Genomic DNA, 19,212 nt, shown 5'->3' with positions numbered 1-19,212 from the left:
GTATAGTATAGTCATACACTGCTACAAAACCAATAAATGTGTCTAACACATTGTCAAAACAAACCAAGGATTTCAGCTGCTTACAGGGGCTGGTACTATCGGTAGTTGCTTTGTATGACCATCTGAAGCTGCGCGGAATACGCAATTTTTAATTTATTTTTTGGCCGCATTCCGAGTACACATGTATCATATGGTTTTTATGTGCTTCATCTGCACATGTTATATAGTCACAATCTGCAATAAAACAGCATACATTGTTTGCCAAAAGGATTTTGGTCATGCAGGAAAAAAAAACTGCATGTATGGGAACTCTTAGGGTAAGCTCACACGGCGATTTTTGGTCCGGAACCTGAGGTGGAGGCCGCCTCAGGTTCCAGACCAAAAGCCGGGTAGCTGCGACTGAAAAGCCGGTGGAGTGCACCAGCATCCAGTTGCGCACTCCGCTCCGGATTAGGCCCAGTGAATGGAACAAGAATAAGCATCTCGCTTCTTTTTTCCAGGAGCCGGAAGAAACGGCTCCTGGAAAAAAACTCCTTTTTGGTCACGATTTTTAGGCGAATATGGCCTCAAAATCCTGACCAAAAAACTATGCGTGAACTTACCCTTATTCTTTCTCTTTTGACTTGCACATATATTCCAATAGGCTCTGCTCACACTGCATCTGAACCTTTAATCTGTAGCATTTCACGGGAAGATTTCCACGTGTCTAACTCTCAGGTACTGCATACTATTGTATATGCATACAGTGATGAGGATGACCCATAGTGTCCCATTGTTAAAAACAAACAAACAAAAAAAACAAAACATTTTTTTAAAAAAAGCATTCTTTGGGTTATTTTGTCTCTGGTCTTCTGTATAGCAAAGAAACGTCTGATTCTCTTTCTTATACAAGCTCCCTTTTGGCCTTCAGTGGATGAATAGAGCCCTATGGATATGTTCAATGTATACACCAGATGCAAAGTACACAAAACCCTATACCCTGCACCTTGTACAGAAGATTGTGAAGTACGACATACCTGAAGTCACGTCATGGTTGATTCCATCTACAGATATTGTTGCGTTAGCAATTGCATTTCCCTGATGATCTTTGACAAATCCTTTCACCCCACGATGAACCTGAAAAACAAACCAAGATGTTTCCTTTAACTAGATTAACCCTTTAAAGATGCAAGGTAGTTTAGGTTTTAAGGTTCTAGAACTATTTCATATATTTAATCTTTGTAGCCATGTGGCTTACTCATTGTACAACGACCTGTATTTTTAGTTGTCATCATTTCGGGGGATATACATAATGTTTTGATTAGTTTTTATTAATGTTTTGGGGTGATTCGCGTGGGGAAAAAAAGGACAATTTTGCCCTTCATTTTTGTGTTTTGTTTTTATGGCGTTCACACAGCCATTAAAATGACATGGCAACTTTTACAATTACCTAAAAAAATAAAATATTAATATTTTATTATATTTACCACTTTTCCTAAATAAAACTCTTTTTGCAAAAATAAATTTGCTAGTAGACACTGTATTCTGATGTTCATAACCTTTTTACATTTACGTTTATAATGCCATCATATTCCAGAGCGCTTTATTGTCTACAGCTATGTGAAAACTCTTTTTTGTGGGTCAAGTTGTAATTTTTTATTGGTACCATGGGGTTTGTATTTTTATTTATTTTGGGGTCTGTATTCGTTTAAGGGTGTCTTAATTGAATCTGGGGAATATAAGAGTTATTGGTCTGTAGTTATTATTGGCGTAGTCTGATGATTTATTTTGGTCAAAGGTTCAAACCTGTTTGCATATGTAGGGTCTGTATTTTTATTTTAGGAGATGCGGGACTGGTCCAGGTACTGTATGTAAGCAAGGGGTCTGGAGTCTGTAACTAATATGAGATCAGGGATCTGTACTGACCTAGGGAGTCTATGGGAGTCTGTATTCTAAGGTCTTTGGAACTATTTATTTCCAAGAATGGATTGAGGTCTGTATTTATTTTGGAGTCTGGAGTCTGAACTTTTTCTAGAGTCTTTATTTGCTTAGGTTAGATTAGGGGGGTCTGTATTCTTTCTAGGGGTTGAGTCTGAATACACTTTGGAGTCTAGTGTTGGGTATAGCTAGTTGTTTTTTGCAGGTGCAAATCAGGAATTATAACGTTAGTGGTGTAATGACATGGCTTACTGTTTGTAAATAAGCACTATAAGTTAAGAATTTCTGGGCGTCAGAATCTCCCTGCTGAAACTGGAAATAGCTGTGAGTATACATAAGTATATATGCTGTATGTATGTAGGTGTGTAAACCTAATATACAATTATAAGCCTGTTCCTGACTGTCCTTATGAGTGTTAGTGATCCTATGTCTCTGGCTGTCCTTAAGGCTGCGTTCACACGGAGTTTTTTGGTCAGAAATCTGTTTCGAAATCCTGACCAAAAAAACGCCTCACCATACAGTCCTATGTAATTTTTTTTTTTTCTGCTAGTGGAAAATCCACTAGTGGATTTTCCGCTAGCAGAAAAATCTGTTAGCAGTTTTTCCACTAGTAGAAAAAAGCAGCTACATGTCCATTCTTCAGGCGGAATAGATAAATGCTGCTGCACACCGTATGGACGTGAAAAGTGAAAAATTTATTGGTACATATATGCCATGTATTAGTTTGTAAAGCATAAAGACAGCACTAGATCATGGTAGTAAACATAACGTTTCGGTCGTTTTAGACCTTCCTCAGATAAGATCTAGAAGTTAGCAGAGTGTGCAGAGGAGTCATGGCGCACTCTGCTAACTTCTAGATCTTATCTGAGGAAGGTCTAAAACGACCGAAACGTTATGTTTACTACCATGATCTAGTGCTTTCTATATGCTTTACAAACTAATACATGGTGTATATGTACCAATAAATTTTTCACTTTTCACCTTCATACGGTGTGCAGCAGCATTTATCTATACTGTACGTGAGTCGCAGGACTCTTTGTCTGCTAGCACCCATACTCTTTGTTTAGAAGTGTGCGGTTCCATTGCTTTCTATACATTCTTCAGGCGAATTCCGCCTCAGGAAATCAATACAAGTCAATGGGAGGCGGAAAAACTGCTAGCATTTTTTGGCACGCTTTTTGGAAAAAAAAAAAACGCCTCAAAAAAACGCCAGGCATATTTTCCACCTCCCATTGACTTGCATTGATTTTTTTGAGGCGGAAACGCCTCAAAAAACGCCTCATGAATTTATGGAAGCAGATTTTTCCTGACCAAAAAACGCGTCATGAATTTATGGAAGCAGATTTTTCCTGACCAAATAACTCTGTGTGAACTTACACAAATATTCTCATTTAGCTAATCACTACCAGTGACTTAGGCTCCATTCACACAGAGTAACGTTGGCGTTTTTTGTGCTTATTTTGGCACATAGCGCCGCGTATACGCCACATTTGCGCCGTTCAACGCGACCGCAAAATAGCGCGGCGCAAACGCGGCGTATACGCGGTGTGTACGTGGAGCTATGTGCCAAAATAAGCACAAAATAAGCACAAAAAACGTCAACGTTACTCTGTGTGAATGGAGCCTTACACCATTCTGAACTGAATTTTTTCACCTGCCCAGCTGGGCCCTATTCGGAGCCTGACACCTACTTATACATACACTTATACAGAGAAGGTTGTTACTCACTAGCTAAAGCGTCCACTGGACTCCTAATCCCAGAATGAGCAGATATTTTAATGAATAAGTGACAAGCTAAAGTGAATCTTTCTCATAAGGTTATGTACCATTCTGCTTATCTCCTCCTGCTATATACTGTAATGTGCTGATACGACTGCATTTTCAATACGACAACTTCATTTTAAAGCTATGCTTCAGTAAAATCTGAAAACTTTTTCTTATACCTGCTTGATATAATTCACCAGCGAATCCTTGTTATCTTCCCAGTAATTCTTCAACAATTCCTCTGGTGGAAACTTGTCACAGCTCAGCTCCACGGTTATCTCAAAGCAATTACTGCTCAAGTAATTGAAGTCCTGCATACCTAGAATTACAGGACACCGGTTACAGCAACCACAGAAAACCATGTCAAATCTAGAACTTTATGAAGCTTTCCATTTATACTAGAGAAGGGTGTGTAAGAGTAGTCATAAAAGAAATTCACTGGGATGGTACTCAGTGGGATTTTGATTATGGCTAGCACTCATGAGGACAATGTGATATGGCACTGTTATGGTATTGCTGTTTCTATGGATAACTGTAGTATTGCCCTCTGAGAGGCTGTTATGGGAACACTTGTAGTACTACTATAGCTTTTATGGTAGAAAAACTCATTCTGATGCGATGATGGTGTCTTTATGGCTGACACTGTTACAGGGCACTGTGGTTGGCACTGTTACGTGGGGTACTGTAGTAACTTTGACAGATGCCACTGAGCTATTATTGGTATGGGAACTCAAGATTGTCAAGACTGCCTAACCACTCCACTGTTTCTCTATGGAAGTGCTGAAGATAGTCAACTACAGTACCCAGCTATCTAGAGCACTCATATAGTGGATGGTGCAATGGAGTGAATGCTTGGCCTGACACTCCATCATGTAGGGAGAAACCAGAACCCTGTTCACAGGATCGGTGATGGTTCCAGCGTTCAGATCTTCACCAGTCATTAAATTATCCCCTATCCTATCAATAGTGGTTAACTTCATAACTTGGTACAAAATTTAAACTGGTCATGCTCTTCTGTTTTTTTCCGACCCCCCTACACTCAGGGTATGAAGTAAGCAGTTGCCAGATACTTCTGCCAGTAGCAGATCTCCCATGAGAACATAGGAATCAGGTATGTTAAAATCAACTACTCAACCCTTCTCTCCCCATGGGATCTGCCATTGGGGAGAATAAAAAGAACCTCATATATGTTGGATGGTTGGCTGGTCTCACCACAATCAGGTTCAGCCTGACCATTATCTAATGTGCATGGCAATCTTTTTTGGTTTTCTGGTCTAGAAATATTGATCGACTTTCCTAAGAATATGTCATCAATATTAGATTGGTGGGGGTTCAACCCCCAGTGACATCATCAATTAACTGTTCTTAGTAGCTGATACACAGAGAATAGAGCAGGAAAGCAAACCAGGGTATTGAAAATCAGCTCGGATTAACTAGAATGAAAGCTTTGCTGCAGTGGCTCAGTTCAGTCACTAAACAGAGTCACTGTTCACTGCAGCCACTACTGCTCCATTCTGTGTGTATCAGCTGTTAGGAACAGATGATGGGTGGGGGTGCCGATTGTCAGTTCCTCACCGATCTAATGATCTATCCTTAGGGCACGTCATCAATCATTTTAGCCCAGAAAAGCTTTTTTTTAAGGTGCTAGCAGAAAAAAGAACCCATTAAAGTCAATGGGAGGCTTTTTTTCAGCGCTGAATCTGACGCGGATTCCACACCAAATTCAGCACCATTTTCCTCTGTGTAAATACACCCTTAACACTTGCTGTTTTTCTGAAAGACTAGAACATAGCAAGAAGGTACATGTGGAGGATAATATACATATCTATCTGACAAAGGGAAAAGAATATTATTCATTGTGAACATGAAAATTATGTTTGACATAAACTAACTCAAGTAAAAGAACAGACCTCGAAAAGAATCAAAGATTTGTGTTAGGGTGCATTCACACTACGGAACGCCAGCGTGTATCACAGCCGTACACGCCGGCGTTACAGCAGGGCTGCCGGACACTTCCCATTCATTTCTATGGGAGCCGGCATGCGAGCGCTCCCCATAGAAATGAATGGACTGCTTTTTTCCATTCATTTCTATGGGGAGCGCTCGCATGCCAGCTCCCATAGAAATGAATGGGAAGTGTCCGGCAGCCCTGCTGTAACGCCGGCGTGTACGGCTGTGATACACGCTGGCGTTCCATAGTGTGAATGCACCCTTATATTGTATATGTAAAAATAACTTTCATCCTCTAACCCTCCTGTTTAATGCTAAAATTTATAGGCTACAAAATAACGTGAAAAAGCACAAGATGCGCATTAGATATATTATACTGCATACATGTACATGTAGGGAGCTACACATATACAATACAGTTTCCTATTATACTTCCACTATAGGAATTGCTTATTTTATGATAATATAGAGGAGCACCAGTGGGGTGTGTAGAATTGGCACCATTGCACTATATTGATCTGTAGGATAAGGGCATTTTGATTTTCCAGCAGATTTTCTTCTATAATTTTAAACCGGGCCACAAAAAAAAAGGAGATTTCAACATAATGTACATTAGAAAACTGTGATATAGTATTATATTTAGTGACTTCATTTAGCGCCATGATCCAGTGTGTGAGTATAGCTCACCTCCAGGAACACTGTACCAAGCTGCTCCATTCGTGGTTCCATCAACAAAGCTGCTTTCATCGTCATTCTTGCGGCAAGGTGCTCTGTTTGTGTCAGACATGGCTGGGTTGAGTGAAGAGTATGATCGGGCTAAACTCTGAAAAATGCTGTCATCGGGACAAGCACTATATTCATGAGCACTACCTGCAAAACCAAAGAATGTCATCAATTATTCAGAAGGATAAAAGAGCAGAAAACATAGACTTGTCAGTTGAAGCAGCATTGTCCTTCCACTCTTGTTTTACCGCTGCTAATGAAATTGCACAATGATGTGTTCATCCCCATCCTATGCTGCAGCTGTCTGTTTCCCTTACATAGAGGCTTGTATACACACAGACTCTTATCACATGTGTTTTACAACACTTTAATAGTTACAGATGTTCATTGTTTTATTGTTAGTTTTTTCCAAAATATGTTTACAAGCAGTCAAGAAGCAGACGTGTATGCAAAAGGCAGCCATTCAGTCTCCACGGGCCATGTGTCTTAGGATTTAGGATCCAGTGTCTGCATAGTTCACAATCCAGCCAATTAGTGAGAGATTGCGCCAAAGTCCGGAGGATTTTGCCAGGTCATAATGTTAATACCGAACTGACCTATAACCTGAAACAAATCTAACGTAGACACATAACAGAACCCAGATGGTAGATGTGGTCAGTATAGTTCTCACCTGTAGGGAACTGTACTGTATTTTCTGGGAATGATGTTGCGTGAAAGGTAAAAATATACATTAAAAAATTTAAAAACACTTCATATTTTTTATTTCTAGGTTTATTAATCCATCTAATTATTAATCTAAATCCTAGATAATAAATGGCTTGATAGAACGAATAAAACTTAGCTTTCAATAAACTCTATATATAAAACCCAAATAAACTACTAGAGATAACAGATGTAATTCTTACTATAGCGATCCAAAAGTCATATAGGGGAGATAGACCGTAAATCACATGACCATGGACCGTAAATCACATGACCATGGTCAGAGTTTTATCCTTTAGAAGTAACAGAATGAATGACAGCAAGCAGAGATCTAGAAAACCGTGAGGAATTGATACAGAAAGTATATTGGAAAATTGTATATCTTTCTTTGTACATTTGTTTGTCAATATTGGTCTGAAAGTGGCCAACTTCTTTAAGATGTGTAGCATAGGAGCGATTTTTATGTATGCAAAGAGAAAAACATGCATACCCATTATGCCTTTACTTATTGAACAGATCTTATGCTAAAACACTAGAAAGAGGGCTGATATCACTATTCCCCATATGTATAGCAGCCTGTTCCAGCATAACTATCATAATAACTGCCCCAAATAGACACTTCCAACGCATTTTCCCCAGCTGATACATTGGTAGCTAGGTTCATCAGGGGAGAGAAAAGACCAATTGGAGCAACCTAACCAAAAATAACAAAGATAATGCAGTTATAACCACAGTTCCCGGTGTGCTACTGGTGGGCACTGGTACTTATATGTTGTATGTTATATGGAGGCTTAACATATAAGTACCAATGCCCACCATCAGGGCATTGGGAACTGTGGTTTTAACCGCACTATATTTCTTATTTTTGGTTAGGTTGCTCCACTACAGTTGTTAATGTCCATTGCTGGCATCTCTTGGATGTGTATCTGCATTCACCCCAGTGTAAAAAACATGAAAGAAGATTTCTTCCATCTTGTTTTTTTTCATGTAAGAAAAAAAGTTGTGCATGGAGACTTTGTCTTCCATTATAAAAGTAAATAAACATGAAGGAAGACAGTGAGTGTCCATCATGTTGTTTACATTAGTGTCAAAGGGCACAGAAGGCGTTGGCACTAAGAACGGTATAGGAAATCCACTCTGAGAGGGGTTCCCCACTTGGGAAATTCTCCATGAGCCAGGGCAATGCATGCTGGAAACAGTACCGTCTACTCTGGTGGGTTTAAATATGTTCTATCACCAGGTTTGGCACCCCTAAATCACCAGAATATAAATTATGCTGTTGAAGTTTATGGCCCCAAACCTGGATATAATTGTATTTACTTACAAGTTTAAATTGCTGGAGGGGAGTCCTGGACTCATGATGTGCCAACTTATGTAAGGCTAGGTTCACACTCGCGCTAGGCATTCTGTCATTTGGGCCCACCAGGGGACTTGAACGATGGAAAGCCCATCCACTAAAACAGCAGTTAATCACTTGGTGTCTGTCCGGTTTCTGCCGTTTTTATACTCAAACCTATGGAGACTCAGATATAGATGTGAACCTAGCATAAAGGAGTTGTTCTTTTTGAAGCAAGAGTGCCAGTTTTCTTAATGGTGCAGAGAGAGCAGCAATATAAGACAAAGACATGACATAGACATGAATATGGCATTATACTCTTACCACTGCGAGTCTTGTCATATGGATAATTGGCGACAAGATCTCCCCCATGTAGATTGGCAGAAAGTACAAAGGGAATATCCATTATCCAGTGGATCACTGCTTTGGTTTCAGGAGCAAGCTTTAAAAAGAAAGTATATAATTACCATACAATATATTTCAATGCATAAGTAACAAGAACAGATAGTATTCATAAGAATGACCATATTTTTGATAAATAGTTTTATACTTGGAATTTCTCTCCTATTACTACTAAAATATATAGATGTCAACATACTTCACCATAATAGGAGTGATCTCTGGAGCTGAGGATACGCCTAAAATAAGTCAGCTTAACATCACAGTAAGACCCGTTGCAGACAGCCGTGACCGTGTTCAGTGTGCTATCCATGTATTTCATTTGCCTCCACCATCAGCTAAGTACTGACACCCTCAGTTCCCCCATATGTATTAGAATGGTCCCCTTAGTGACCCCACACCTAGTATAATGGCCCTCTAGAGTGCCCCACGTGATATAATTGAGAAGATTCACCGAGCAGACCCCCAGGATTAGATTCTCATTAGAGGAGTGTCTTTGCACATAGGAGCTTGTCAGCAGCAGTAGTAACAACCAATACCTCCAGGAGGTGAAATGAACACGAACAGAAACAGACCAATGGATGTGGAAAGAACTGCGCTTGCTCCAAATTCCATAAATTCAACACGACCAAACCTCCCGGCTGCTGCTGTGTATAGACAGTGAGGATAAGTGTGTACAGTGGTAATACACTTGACAAAGGGGAAGCCCCGAAACGCAGCCCGCTGCGTCGTGTATTAGGAATTATAATAAAGATCGTGTTGAATTTATGGAATTTGGAGCAAGCGCAGTTCTTTCCACATCCATTGGTCTGTTTCTGTCCACGTGATATAATGGCCCCCACACTTCCTCCACATGTAATGAGCCTCAAACTGAATATAATGGCCGCCACAGTGACCTCACATATAATAATAGCTCCCTCAGTGCCTTCATACATAATGGCTCCCAAAGTGCCCTCACATTCTTACCACTCTGCTCCATGCTCCCTCTGGATGCCCACTGATGCCATCCATACCTTACAAGCACAATGTGCGCTTCTATCACTACTGGAAATGCTCATACCACTGGTAAAGTAAGGATGTCACCTGTGGGCATTCATCCTTCATCCTTGCCATGGGGGCAACTGTGGCTCTCAGTGAACAGAACTGCAGATACCTTAGTGTTTTGGTCAACTGTCTTCTTCAGATTCTGCAGCAAGTGGTTGTTGGTTCCTCCTTCTCGCTCATTAATGTAGACAATACGGTCAAGATCAGGGAAATTTCTGTTCAGGTCTATTCCTTGTGCATTGCTACGACCAACAAACCAGTCCTTTATATCACCAGGCTTATGCAAGAGAAAAAAAAAAATATATTATTTAAAAAGAAAAATCTATTACAAATATATTACTGGACAAGTATGTTTATTTTTTATGATCTGGCTAAAATCTGACAACCACTAGGGGGTGCCAGTAAACTTCAAATCACAAAGAATTTCAGAATCAACACTATCAACATGGGTATACCAGCTTGTGTTTGAGTAGTAAGATTACATATCTAGCCTGCTAGATCCACATATTGAATCAAAAGTCTAAAAAGTATATTTGCCTTTCCTTCAAAGGGTAAATATATCACATGTATGCGTATAGTACGAGGTTAGGTTCATACTGATCTGGATACAAAGGGAAAACTAAAGGGTTTATATGGCGTCGTCCATAAATATACATGTATGTGTACATTATGCTTCATCACTGTGTTGTAAAGTCATACATTGTTAAGATCCGTTTTTGCTGTCTATGAACTGAGCACGTTTTTGTTTATACTGTATTAAAGGGGAGGCTCTAGTTTAAAAGGTATCCTCTATCCACAGGATCTGATCTGTAGGAGTCCGACTGCTGGGACCCCCACCTATCAGGAGAATGAGGGTCCCATTCTTCCATCTGAATGGAGCAGCAGGATGGACAGACACTATGCTACTCCATGTTCTGTCTATGGGGCTGCCAGAGCACTGTACTCGGCTATCTACAGCAGACCCATACAGAATGAATGAATGAATGAAGGGGTAAACCCTGTCTCCTTATCAGTGGGGGTCCCAGCAGTTATCCCCATTCCTGTCACATTTGTAGCATTCTAAATTTCACTGAGAATTTGCCACAGTGTATTACTCTAGAGTCCGGGCTTAGGGAAATATCTAGATGAGATGCAACTGAAAGTGGTAAACGCTGTCACTTTTTAATGAAAAAAGTAAGATATTGAATAATTTTACATATATTCTAGCACCTACAAAATCTGTTGCCTTGCAGCTTTTATTAGGATCACAGCTCCATTTTCACAAGTGGAGAAATGAAACTAGGAACATTTAGGGTATGTTCACATGGCAGAATTTGCGCTGCGGACACCGCGACTGAGTCAGCAGCAGAATCCGCGGGAAGAAGGGGCATGTCGCTTCTTTCTTCCGCTACTAGCTAGAGGAAAAAAGAAGCGAGCGACTCCCATCGAAGTCAAAGGGAGCCCTTCTTGGCAAAGGATTTTGAAGCAGATTCCACGTCAAATTCTGCTGCCAAAAAACTCTGTGTGAACGAGTGCTTACTCAGCACGTCTTTCCAATACAGGATGAATAAAGCTGGCCATACACATTAGGTTACTCTAGGTGGAAATGGCTAAACATCTTATGTGTTTAGGGGTGTGCAGACTTTCCCTTAAAGAGATTGCCCTGTTGGATTTCAGCTTAGCGAATTCTTTTATTCTCCATTGATCCCAATGGACCTCATTGACTATAATCGGGTCCATTGGGTATCCATCATTTTTAAACTGAAACTGGTATGGGGTAAAAATCCTCCATGTAGGACTTTTTCCTTTCGTCGATTTTTGACTGACTCTGCACTGGAGTCTCCAACAAAATTCCGATACAGACGTGAACATAGCCTTAGCAACGCCTTCTCCCCTGTCAGAACTCAGCCATGATGAGTGTGTGTATAGGGACAAATGTCAGAAGTAACAGCAGTCAGCTGAACCATTTTCTTCTGTTTCCACTGTAGTTATTTTGGATTTGTTTGTTCTCAGCACATGGTATCTATGTGGCATTCTTTGACAATCAGTTTAAGCATATGACATAAAGTATACCCCAATGAGAATTTACCAATTATCTCACAACAGTGCACAAAGTTACACAAGACAGACAAAAGTGATAAACTATATACATGTGGACAAAATGGTTGGTACCCTCGTTTATTGAAAGAAAAACCCACAATGGTCACAGAAATAACTTGAATCTGACAAAAGTAATGATATATAAAAATTCGATGAAAATGTACAAATAAAAGTCAGACATTGCTTTTCGGTTCAATAGATTTAAAAAAAAAAAAAAAAAACTCATGAAACAGGCCTGGACAGAAATGATGGTTCCCATAACTTAATATTTTGTTGCACAACCTTTTGAGACAATCACTGCGATCAGACGATTCCTGTAACTGTCAATGAGACTTCTGCACCTCTCAGCAGGTATTTTGGCCTCCTCCTCATGAGTAAACTGCTCCAGATGTCTCAGGTATGAAGGTTGCCCTTTCCAGACGGCATGTTTCAGCTCTTTCCAAAGATGCTCAATAGGATTTATGTCTGGGCTCATAGACGGCGACTTCAGAATACTCCAATGATTTCCTCTTAGCCATTCTTGGGTGTTTTTAGCTGTGTGTTTTGGGTCACTATCCTATTGCAAGACCCATGACCTGCGACTGAGACCAAGCTTTCTGACACTGGGCAGCACATTTCTCTCTAGAATCCCTTGATAGTCTTGAGATTTCATTGTACCCTGCACAGATTCAAGACACCCTGTGCCAGATACAGCAAAGGAACCCCAGAACATAACAGAGCCTCCTCCATGTTTCACAGCAGGGACAGTGTTGTTTTCAAGATATGCTTCATTTTTCCATCTGTGAACATAGAGCTGATGTGCCTTGCCAAAAAGTTGGATTTTTGTCTCATCTGTCCATAGAATATTCTCCCAGAAGCTTTGTGGCTTGTCAACAATTTTTATTTATTACTTTTGTCAGACTACAAGTTATTTCTGTGATCATTTGTGGGGTTTTCTTTCATTAAACGAGGGGTACCAACAATTTTGTCCAAGTGTGTACATATCCTTTATGCACATAAAAGGGAATGTAGCCTTCATGTTCTACTCTTATATACGGTAAGTCTATTCCTGGCTTTTAGTATGGACATAACATGTATATCACAATTATCTAAAAATAAACTGGTCTCAAGCAAAACAGGATTTCCAGTAACACACCCCTAGTATATGCCATTGATGTAACTGCAGAGGGTCAAAGCATGAGTTATAGTAGCAGATACAGTCACATGTAGAGACATATCACAGTGCCTGGATAAACAAAAAAGGGACCACAACACTCCACTGCGTGTTTGGCCGATCAGTGGGGTCCTAATATTTGGACCATGACTATGACCAAGCATACATTGCTGGCCTATTCAAGGATAGGTCATCGATGAATATTCCTCAATAACACCTTTAATAATGAATGAAGAACACCCTCCAGTAGTAGTTTATGGACAAGTACAGTCAAGGGGGCATTCCTCACAGTTTATCATCATCGCTGGGCAGTAAGGAATGCTCCCTCTGACAGTACAGGTCTATGGACGAATACTGTGGGGGAATCCCAGGGCACATAAAAGTGCGCTAAATTCAGTGCACTGTCAGCTTTCTAGCGGTATATAAAACCTCATGTGCAGGACATGAAAGGTCCTCTTTAAGGGAATCACCAAGCAACAGAAACAACATCAGCATCACTTGACATCCTTTTTTTTACTTTACTTTTACTTACTTGCTGAGCAGCTTTCTCAAATCCATCTGGGTTCATGGAAGGCATGATATGTATACGGGTGTTGTGGATCAGATTGATGATCGTCTCATTGCCTTTCTGATATTCATTGCAGAGATACTGGGCCAAGTAAATGAGAAGTTCTCTACCCACTGCTTCATTGCCATGCATGTTGCCAACATACTTAAATTCCGGTTCACCTGTAAGACACCAGAAAACAAAATTTAACCTATGTTTCACACATTAGATATATAACCCTATGCCATCTGTTTTTCTTAAATAACATTTGGATATATAATACATTTTGTAGAATTGTCACATTTCTACAGTAATGTATCATGCTTAGTATTGTCTAACAGTGAAGATGGGATAATTTTAGTCAACTTCAGTTGTGAATTTGCTAGGTTTTTCCCAATATATTGAACAAGCGAAGAAAAAAAGCAGAGAAAACCTAGTTTTTCGAGTTGTGACCCAACTTGCTTCTATGTCCACCAAAGAGCCAGCCCTTAAGTTGTTGACTCCTTAGTAGAAACAGGAATAAAGTGGGTTCTCCTTAGCTTTGGCACGGGGATACTATAGTTCTCGACCCTTTTGGAGGATTGGGGGGATTCAGAGACCTTCTCTTGTGCAATATACTCTTGGAACCTACCCAGAGAAAGTGAATTGTTTAATCATGATCCAGTTTCATCTTAGCACTAGACACTGTCCTGGGCCAGTCAAGCTATAGTTCAGTTTACTATACGGTACAAGCAACATGAGTATAGTATAACAGGCATGAAGGAGATTTGGACAAGCTTTCACATAATGTATCACAAAATAGGGAAATGTCAACTAAGCCCGGATAGTGTCTGGATGCATTCTAAAACCAACGCCTTGGGCACCAACAGAGCTTATCCCGCTTATAATCAAACACATTTGGGTGGATGATCTTGGATGTGGTCTACTTTGTGCTTGTTATGGAATACTGGCTCATCTGCAGCCAATATAGGAGATGTACTACATCTTGAAGATCACAATACAACATTGCTGAAGATGGAAGAAAGTAATAGAGGACAGCTGTGTTGCAGATGTGCAGTTTTAGGTACATGTTCCCATCTGCAGGCTACATTGCTCGCAGTTCTTTTACAGTTGTAGCGGTACATTTAATTAACCAGAATTGTAACGTCCTCCCGATGCCCTACTTGTGTAGTAAAATGATAAAACTATGGTATGGTAATGTAACTTCATAAAATGTTTACGAAGGAGTAATATAAACCGGTACATAAAAAGAGCATATCACTGGATTTCTACATATGAGACACATTTTCTTTACATTCTGTATATATAAATGCGATACTTGTATACAGTAACCCCCCCATGAATAAAAGTCACTGAGGCTCCAGATCTTTTCACCTATAGAACCCATTGAGGCATCTCATTTTATTCAGACCATGTTTTATAACCGAATGTTGCAGGTCATTTTATGCAAACATTTCTTCTAATGTTAAGGCTAAGGTGCCAAGCGGCGGACCACAGCTAAAAACACTGCGAAAAAAGGCAATGTTTTGCTCTGCATTGTGTTGTTCCTTTATTAAATTTTGCTGAGTTTTTCAAAAAACACAGGTGTTTTTGAAGTCACAGATTTTCGGCAGTGTTTTTTTTCCCCACAATGTATAGATGGGATTACCAGTAGTTAGAATCTCATTCACTTTCTGCTACTGTAAAGCATAGCGGTTTTTTTTCTGCTGCATTTCCGCAATGTGGGGCCTAAGCCTAAAAGCCAGCCATACCAAAATTTTCATTGTCTAAAATGGGCACGTAAGCATATTTGACATGTAGTTGCTGGAAAACAGATCAGCTATTCTGAATATTTTAAGCAGGTGTTGGACGAAAATAACAGGGTTCAGCATGATCAGTCTCTTCTTGTTAATGTTGAGGTGAGATTGTTTGTAAGAACAGACGGTCAGATGACAACTGTCCGAAACCATAAGGGCTAGTTCACACAGAGTCAAAGTGGCTGATTTTGACAGAGGATTTCGCTTCAAAATCAGCCCCTTTACAATAGTGGTCTATGTAGACTGATAGCTTTTTTTTCTGCTAGCAGATTTTTTCTGCTAGCAGAAAAAAAGAAGCGACATGACCTTTCTTCTTTCGCCTCCCATTCAGAAGTGAATGGGAGGCGAAAAACACGCTTTTTTTCCGCCCATTCACTTTACGGGAGGGGAAAACAGCCAGGTTTTTTTTAAGCTGTTTTTACAAAAAAAAAAAAAAAAAAAAAAAAAAAAAAAAAAGCTCCTAAAAGCGCAGCAAGGTCCAAAAATAGATTCCTAATAAGGAAGCTTTTTTTCAGGACCAAAATAAGCCACACGTAATTTACGTGTGAACTAGCTTTATGGTCAGCCTTAGGGTCCTTTCACACAGAGGAAAATGGTGCTTTATTTGGTGCTGAATTTTCCACGCTGATTTCAATGGGTTCCGCTAGCTTTTTTTTTTCCACTAGCTGAATTTTCCGCTGGTGGAAAATTCCGTTAGTGGGAGAAAAAGCTAACGGCTTTTTTTTCAGCGTGGAAAATTCAGCACCAAATAAAGCACCATTTTCTTCAGTGTGAATGAACCCTAATAAGGGTATGCTCACACTGGTTTTTCGTTGTATGGCATTATGGTCACAATACGATCACTGATGAAGGGTCATCATACAATTGTGCTTATGTGTGTGGAGTTAGATGGGTCAGGACGGGGGGAGGACAGTTTTCCAGCATGAGTCATAATGGCAACTCACACTAGTTCCTAAATGGTGTAGATTTCCAATCTATTACAGGGATATCCAACAGATTTATAAGGAGGCTGCAGCAGTCTACTGGGATAGAGGATAGCTTGGAATTACCAGACTACATCTTTAAACTTGAAAGACAAGACCCAGAAAGTAGGAATAGCAATCTGCAACTTGATAAGGCAAAATTTAGAAGATAAACAAAGTGACAATTGGAACATTGGGACATTAAATGTCATCAGTATAAAGATATTGGCTGAGCAAAGAAAACACCCTTATACAATAACATTGTTTCCTTGGGATGGGCAGGAACTTTGGAATAATGCTTTGGTTTATAGAAAGAATCGGAAACTTTATAAACAGAGACACTTGATATATACACTATCAGTGATTAAGATACAGGCTATGCCAGAGGTGTTTAGGAAGGATTAAAGGGATTGCCCAGTTTGCCTGCCAAATGACAAACCAATCACAGTGTAAGAATGGTGTATACCGAGAATTCACAAAGCAGCGATTTTATCTTTCACTTCTAACAGGCCGCCCCATACACTTGAGTGACATATGTTAGTCCTGCAGCGATGGTTCTGCTTCCTGAAACCTAATCAGTTGAGATGGGTAACATAAAGAATTGAAAGTACTGAGCAGTCACATATGCAGTAGTGGTGACATTAGTAGTAACTTCATCAGGACCGCACATGTGAGCACTGAGGGCAAGTAACTGGTCAGTCCCAACACCATAAGGAAAGTAATGGCTACAGAAGGAATGGGAAACATATAGGAAGTTCTAATACTTCTCCCTTCTGCTAAATCCACTCCTAGCTTTGGCTCAAAAAGACAGCAAAATCTGCAACAAAAAAAAGTTTTTCTAAGGGAAAACTACAGCTACAAAAATGCAATTAAAAAAATGCAACAAAAACACATTTTGCTGCATTTTTCAGGTTTTTTCTTTCCCTTTCTTTCTGCAAAGTGTGGATCAGATTAATAAACTCTCATTCACTTTACTAGTACTGTGAAAAGCGCTGTGGGAAAAGCGCTTTTTCACTGCAACCCGCTACTTGGGCCTTAATGACAGACACTCTTCCGTCGGGTGTCCGTCTGCTTTCAGCCCAATGTAAAAAACATGACGGATGCTTGGGGGACTTTTCTTCCACTACCAAAGTAAACAAACATGATGGAACATAGCGCTTCTCGTGTTGTTAACATTCGTGTTAATGGGCATGGACACAGTAGGAAGGAGCTCCATCTGTATCCGATAGCCTCCATTTAGATCATGAGTTTTACCTCAACAAAACGGATGCAAAAAACAGACAAAGGGTAAGTTCACACGGGATTTTTTGGCCCAGAACCTGACGCGACTTCCGGTCCAAAATACGTGTAGTTGCGACTGGATGTTGGTGCAGTGCATCGGCATCCAGTCACGCGCTCCGCTCTGGATTAGGCCCAAATGAATGTGCCTAGTCAGGAGGGAGTGTCTTCAGGCAGATGTTGCAAGGCGGAACTAGCGGCTCTTGGAAAAAAGAACTGACCGGCTCCGGTTCCCGCCTCAAAATCCTGACCCAAAAACCCTGTGTGAACTTACACTAAGGGGGCATTCACACGGAGTAACGCTGCGCTGATTCTGGCACGATAACTCGTGTAAGAATCAGCGCTGCAAAACAGAATCCCATTGACTTCAATGGGTTCCATTTAACGTGTGTAACACATTGAAATCAATGGGTTAAAAAGCCTCCCATTGATTTCAATGTGCTACGCGCGTTAAACACATGAGGACCCCCCTCAACGGAATACCAAAAGCAAGTGCAAGTGCAGTAAAAGCACACGGACACGAATCGTGCGGACAGGAAAGTAGATGGTGAACTACTTTCCTGTCCATATGATCCCTGCGGAGATCTGGCGGTAAGCACACGGACTCCATTATAGTCTGGGTCCATGTGCTTTTACTGCACCAGCGCTTGCACTAGCATTTGGTATTCCATTCGGAGAGGTCCTCATGCAGACTCCCCCGGATGGAATCCAAATGCTGATGTGAACGAGGGGTAAGGCTGAGTTCAAACGGGGTATTTTGGTCAAGATTTTGAGGCTGTATCCACCTCAAAATCATGACCAAAAAGATGGTTCCCGGAAAAAAGAAGCGACATGCTCATTCTTCAGGAGGATTTGCCTCGCGAATCCGCCTGAAGACACTCCCTCCTCCCGACTAGGCCAATTCATTGGGCCTAATCCGGAGCAGAGTGAGTGACTGGATGCCAGTATAATGCACCGGCATCCAGTCGCAGCTACTCATTTTTTGGTTCGGAAACTGAGGCTCCTCAGTTTCCGGACCAAAAAACCCTGTGTGTACCCGGCAATAAATGGATGCAAATGGGTGACCATCCATTTACGTAGACATTAAAAAAAAAACTTACCTGTTCCTGTCCATTTTTTTTTAAAAGGACACAGAAATGTAGTATACCATACTTTTGTGTCCATCCAAAAAAGCAAGACAAAAATGGATCCATTTTTTTAAAAAAACATTGATGGCTATGTAAACAGACCAACACAGACATTAATAACGGTAGTGTGAACATTGCCTAATGCTGCTATATGTGAATGGAAATTTCAGAAATCTCATTCACCACCTAACAGACCTGCCTGTCATTATAACCATTGTATTTTACTTTTCTGTATTTATTATACCATTACTGCACAGATACAGAGGCCTAGGAATGATATATCTCTACACCAGGGGTAGGGAACCTTCAGCTCTCCAGCTATTGTAAAACTACAACTCCCAGCATGCATACTTGCTCTGCTGCTCTTGGAACTCCCATAGAAGTGAATGGAGCATGTTGGGGGTTGTAGTTTCAAAGCAGATGGAGTGACCCCTG

At 40.5% G+C, this 19,212-nt stretch overlaps 1 protein-coding gene across 1 annotated transcript in view; it reads right to left on the bottom strand.

The window, feature by feature from the left end:
• The window catches only part of CPE (carboxypeptidase E), a 50,369-nt gene that overhangs the window by 8,045 nt on the left and 23,112 nt on the right, over nucleotides 1–19,212 (bottom strand). The window contains exons 2-7 of the mRNA XM_075258053.1: nucleotides 13,600–13,796; nucleotides 9,945–10,112; nucleotides 8,717–8,834; nucleotides 6,319–6,501; nucleotides 3,861–4,000; nucleotides 1,017–1,116 (exon numbers count right to left, since the gene is read on the bottom strand). Of these exons, the coding sequence (XP_075114154.1) occupies nucleotides 1,017–1,116; nucleotides 3,861–4,000; nucleotides 6,319–6,501; nucleotides 8,717–8,834; nucleotides 9,945–10,112; nucleotides 13,600–13,796 (906 nt within the window). The remainder of the gene's footprint in view (nucleotides 1–1,016; nucleotides 1,117–3,860; nucleotides 4,001–6,318; nucleotides 6,502–8,716; nucleotides 8,835–9,944; nucleotides 10,113–13,599; nucleotides 13,797–19,212) is intronic.

Source organism: Leptodactylus fuscus, chromosome 1 (genome assembly GCF_031893055.1).
Source record: "Leptodactylus fuscus isolate aLepFus1 chromosome 1, aLepFus1.hap2, whole genome shotgun sequence".
NCBI lineage: Eukaryota > Metazoa > Chordata > Amphibia > Anura > Leptodactylidae > Leptodactylus > Leptodactylus fuscus.
The sequence above is the reverse complement of the archived record's forward strand: the minus strand, read 5'-3'. Positions and strand labels throughout refer to the sequence as shown.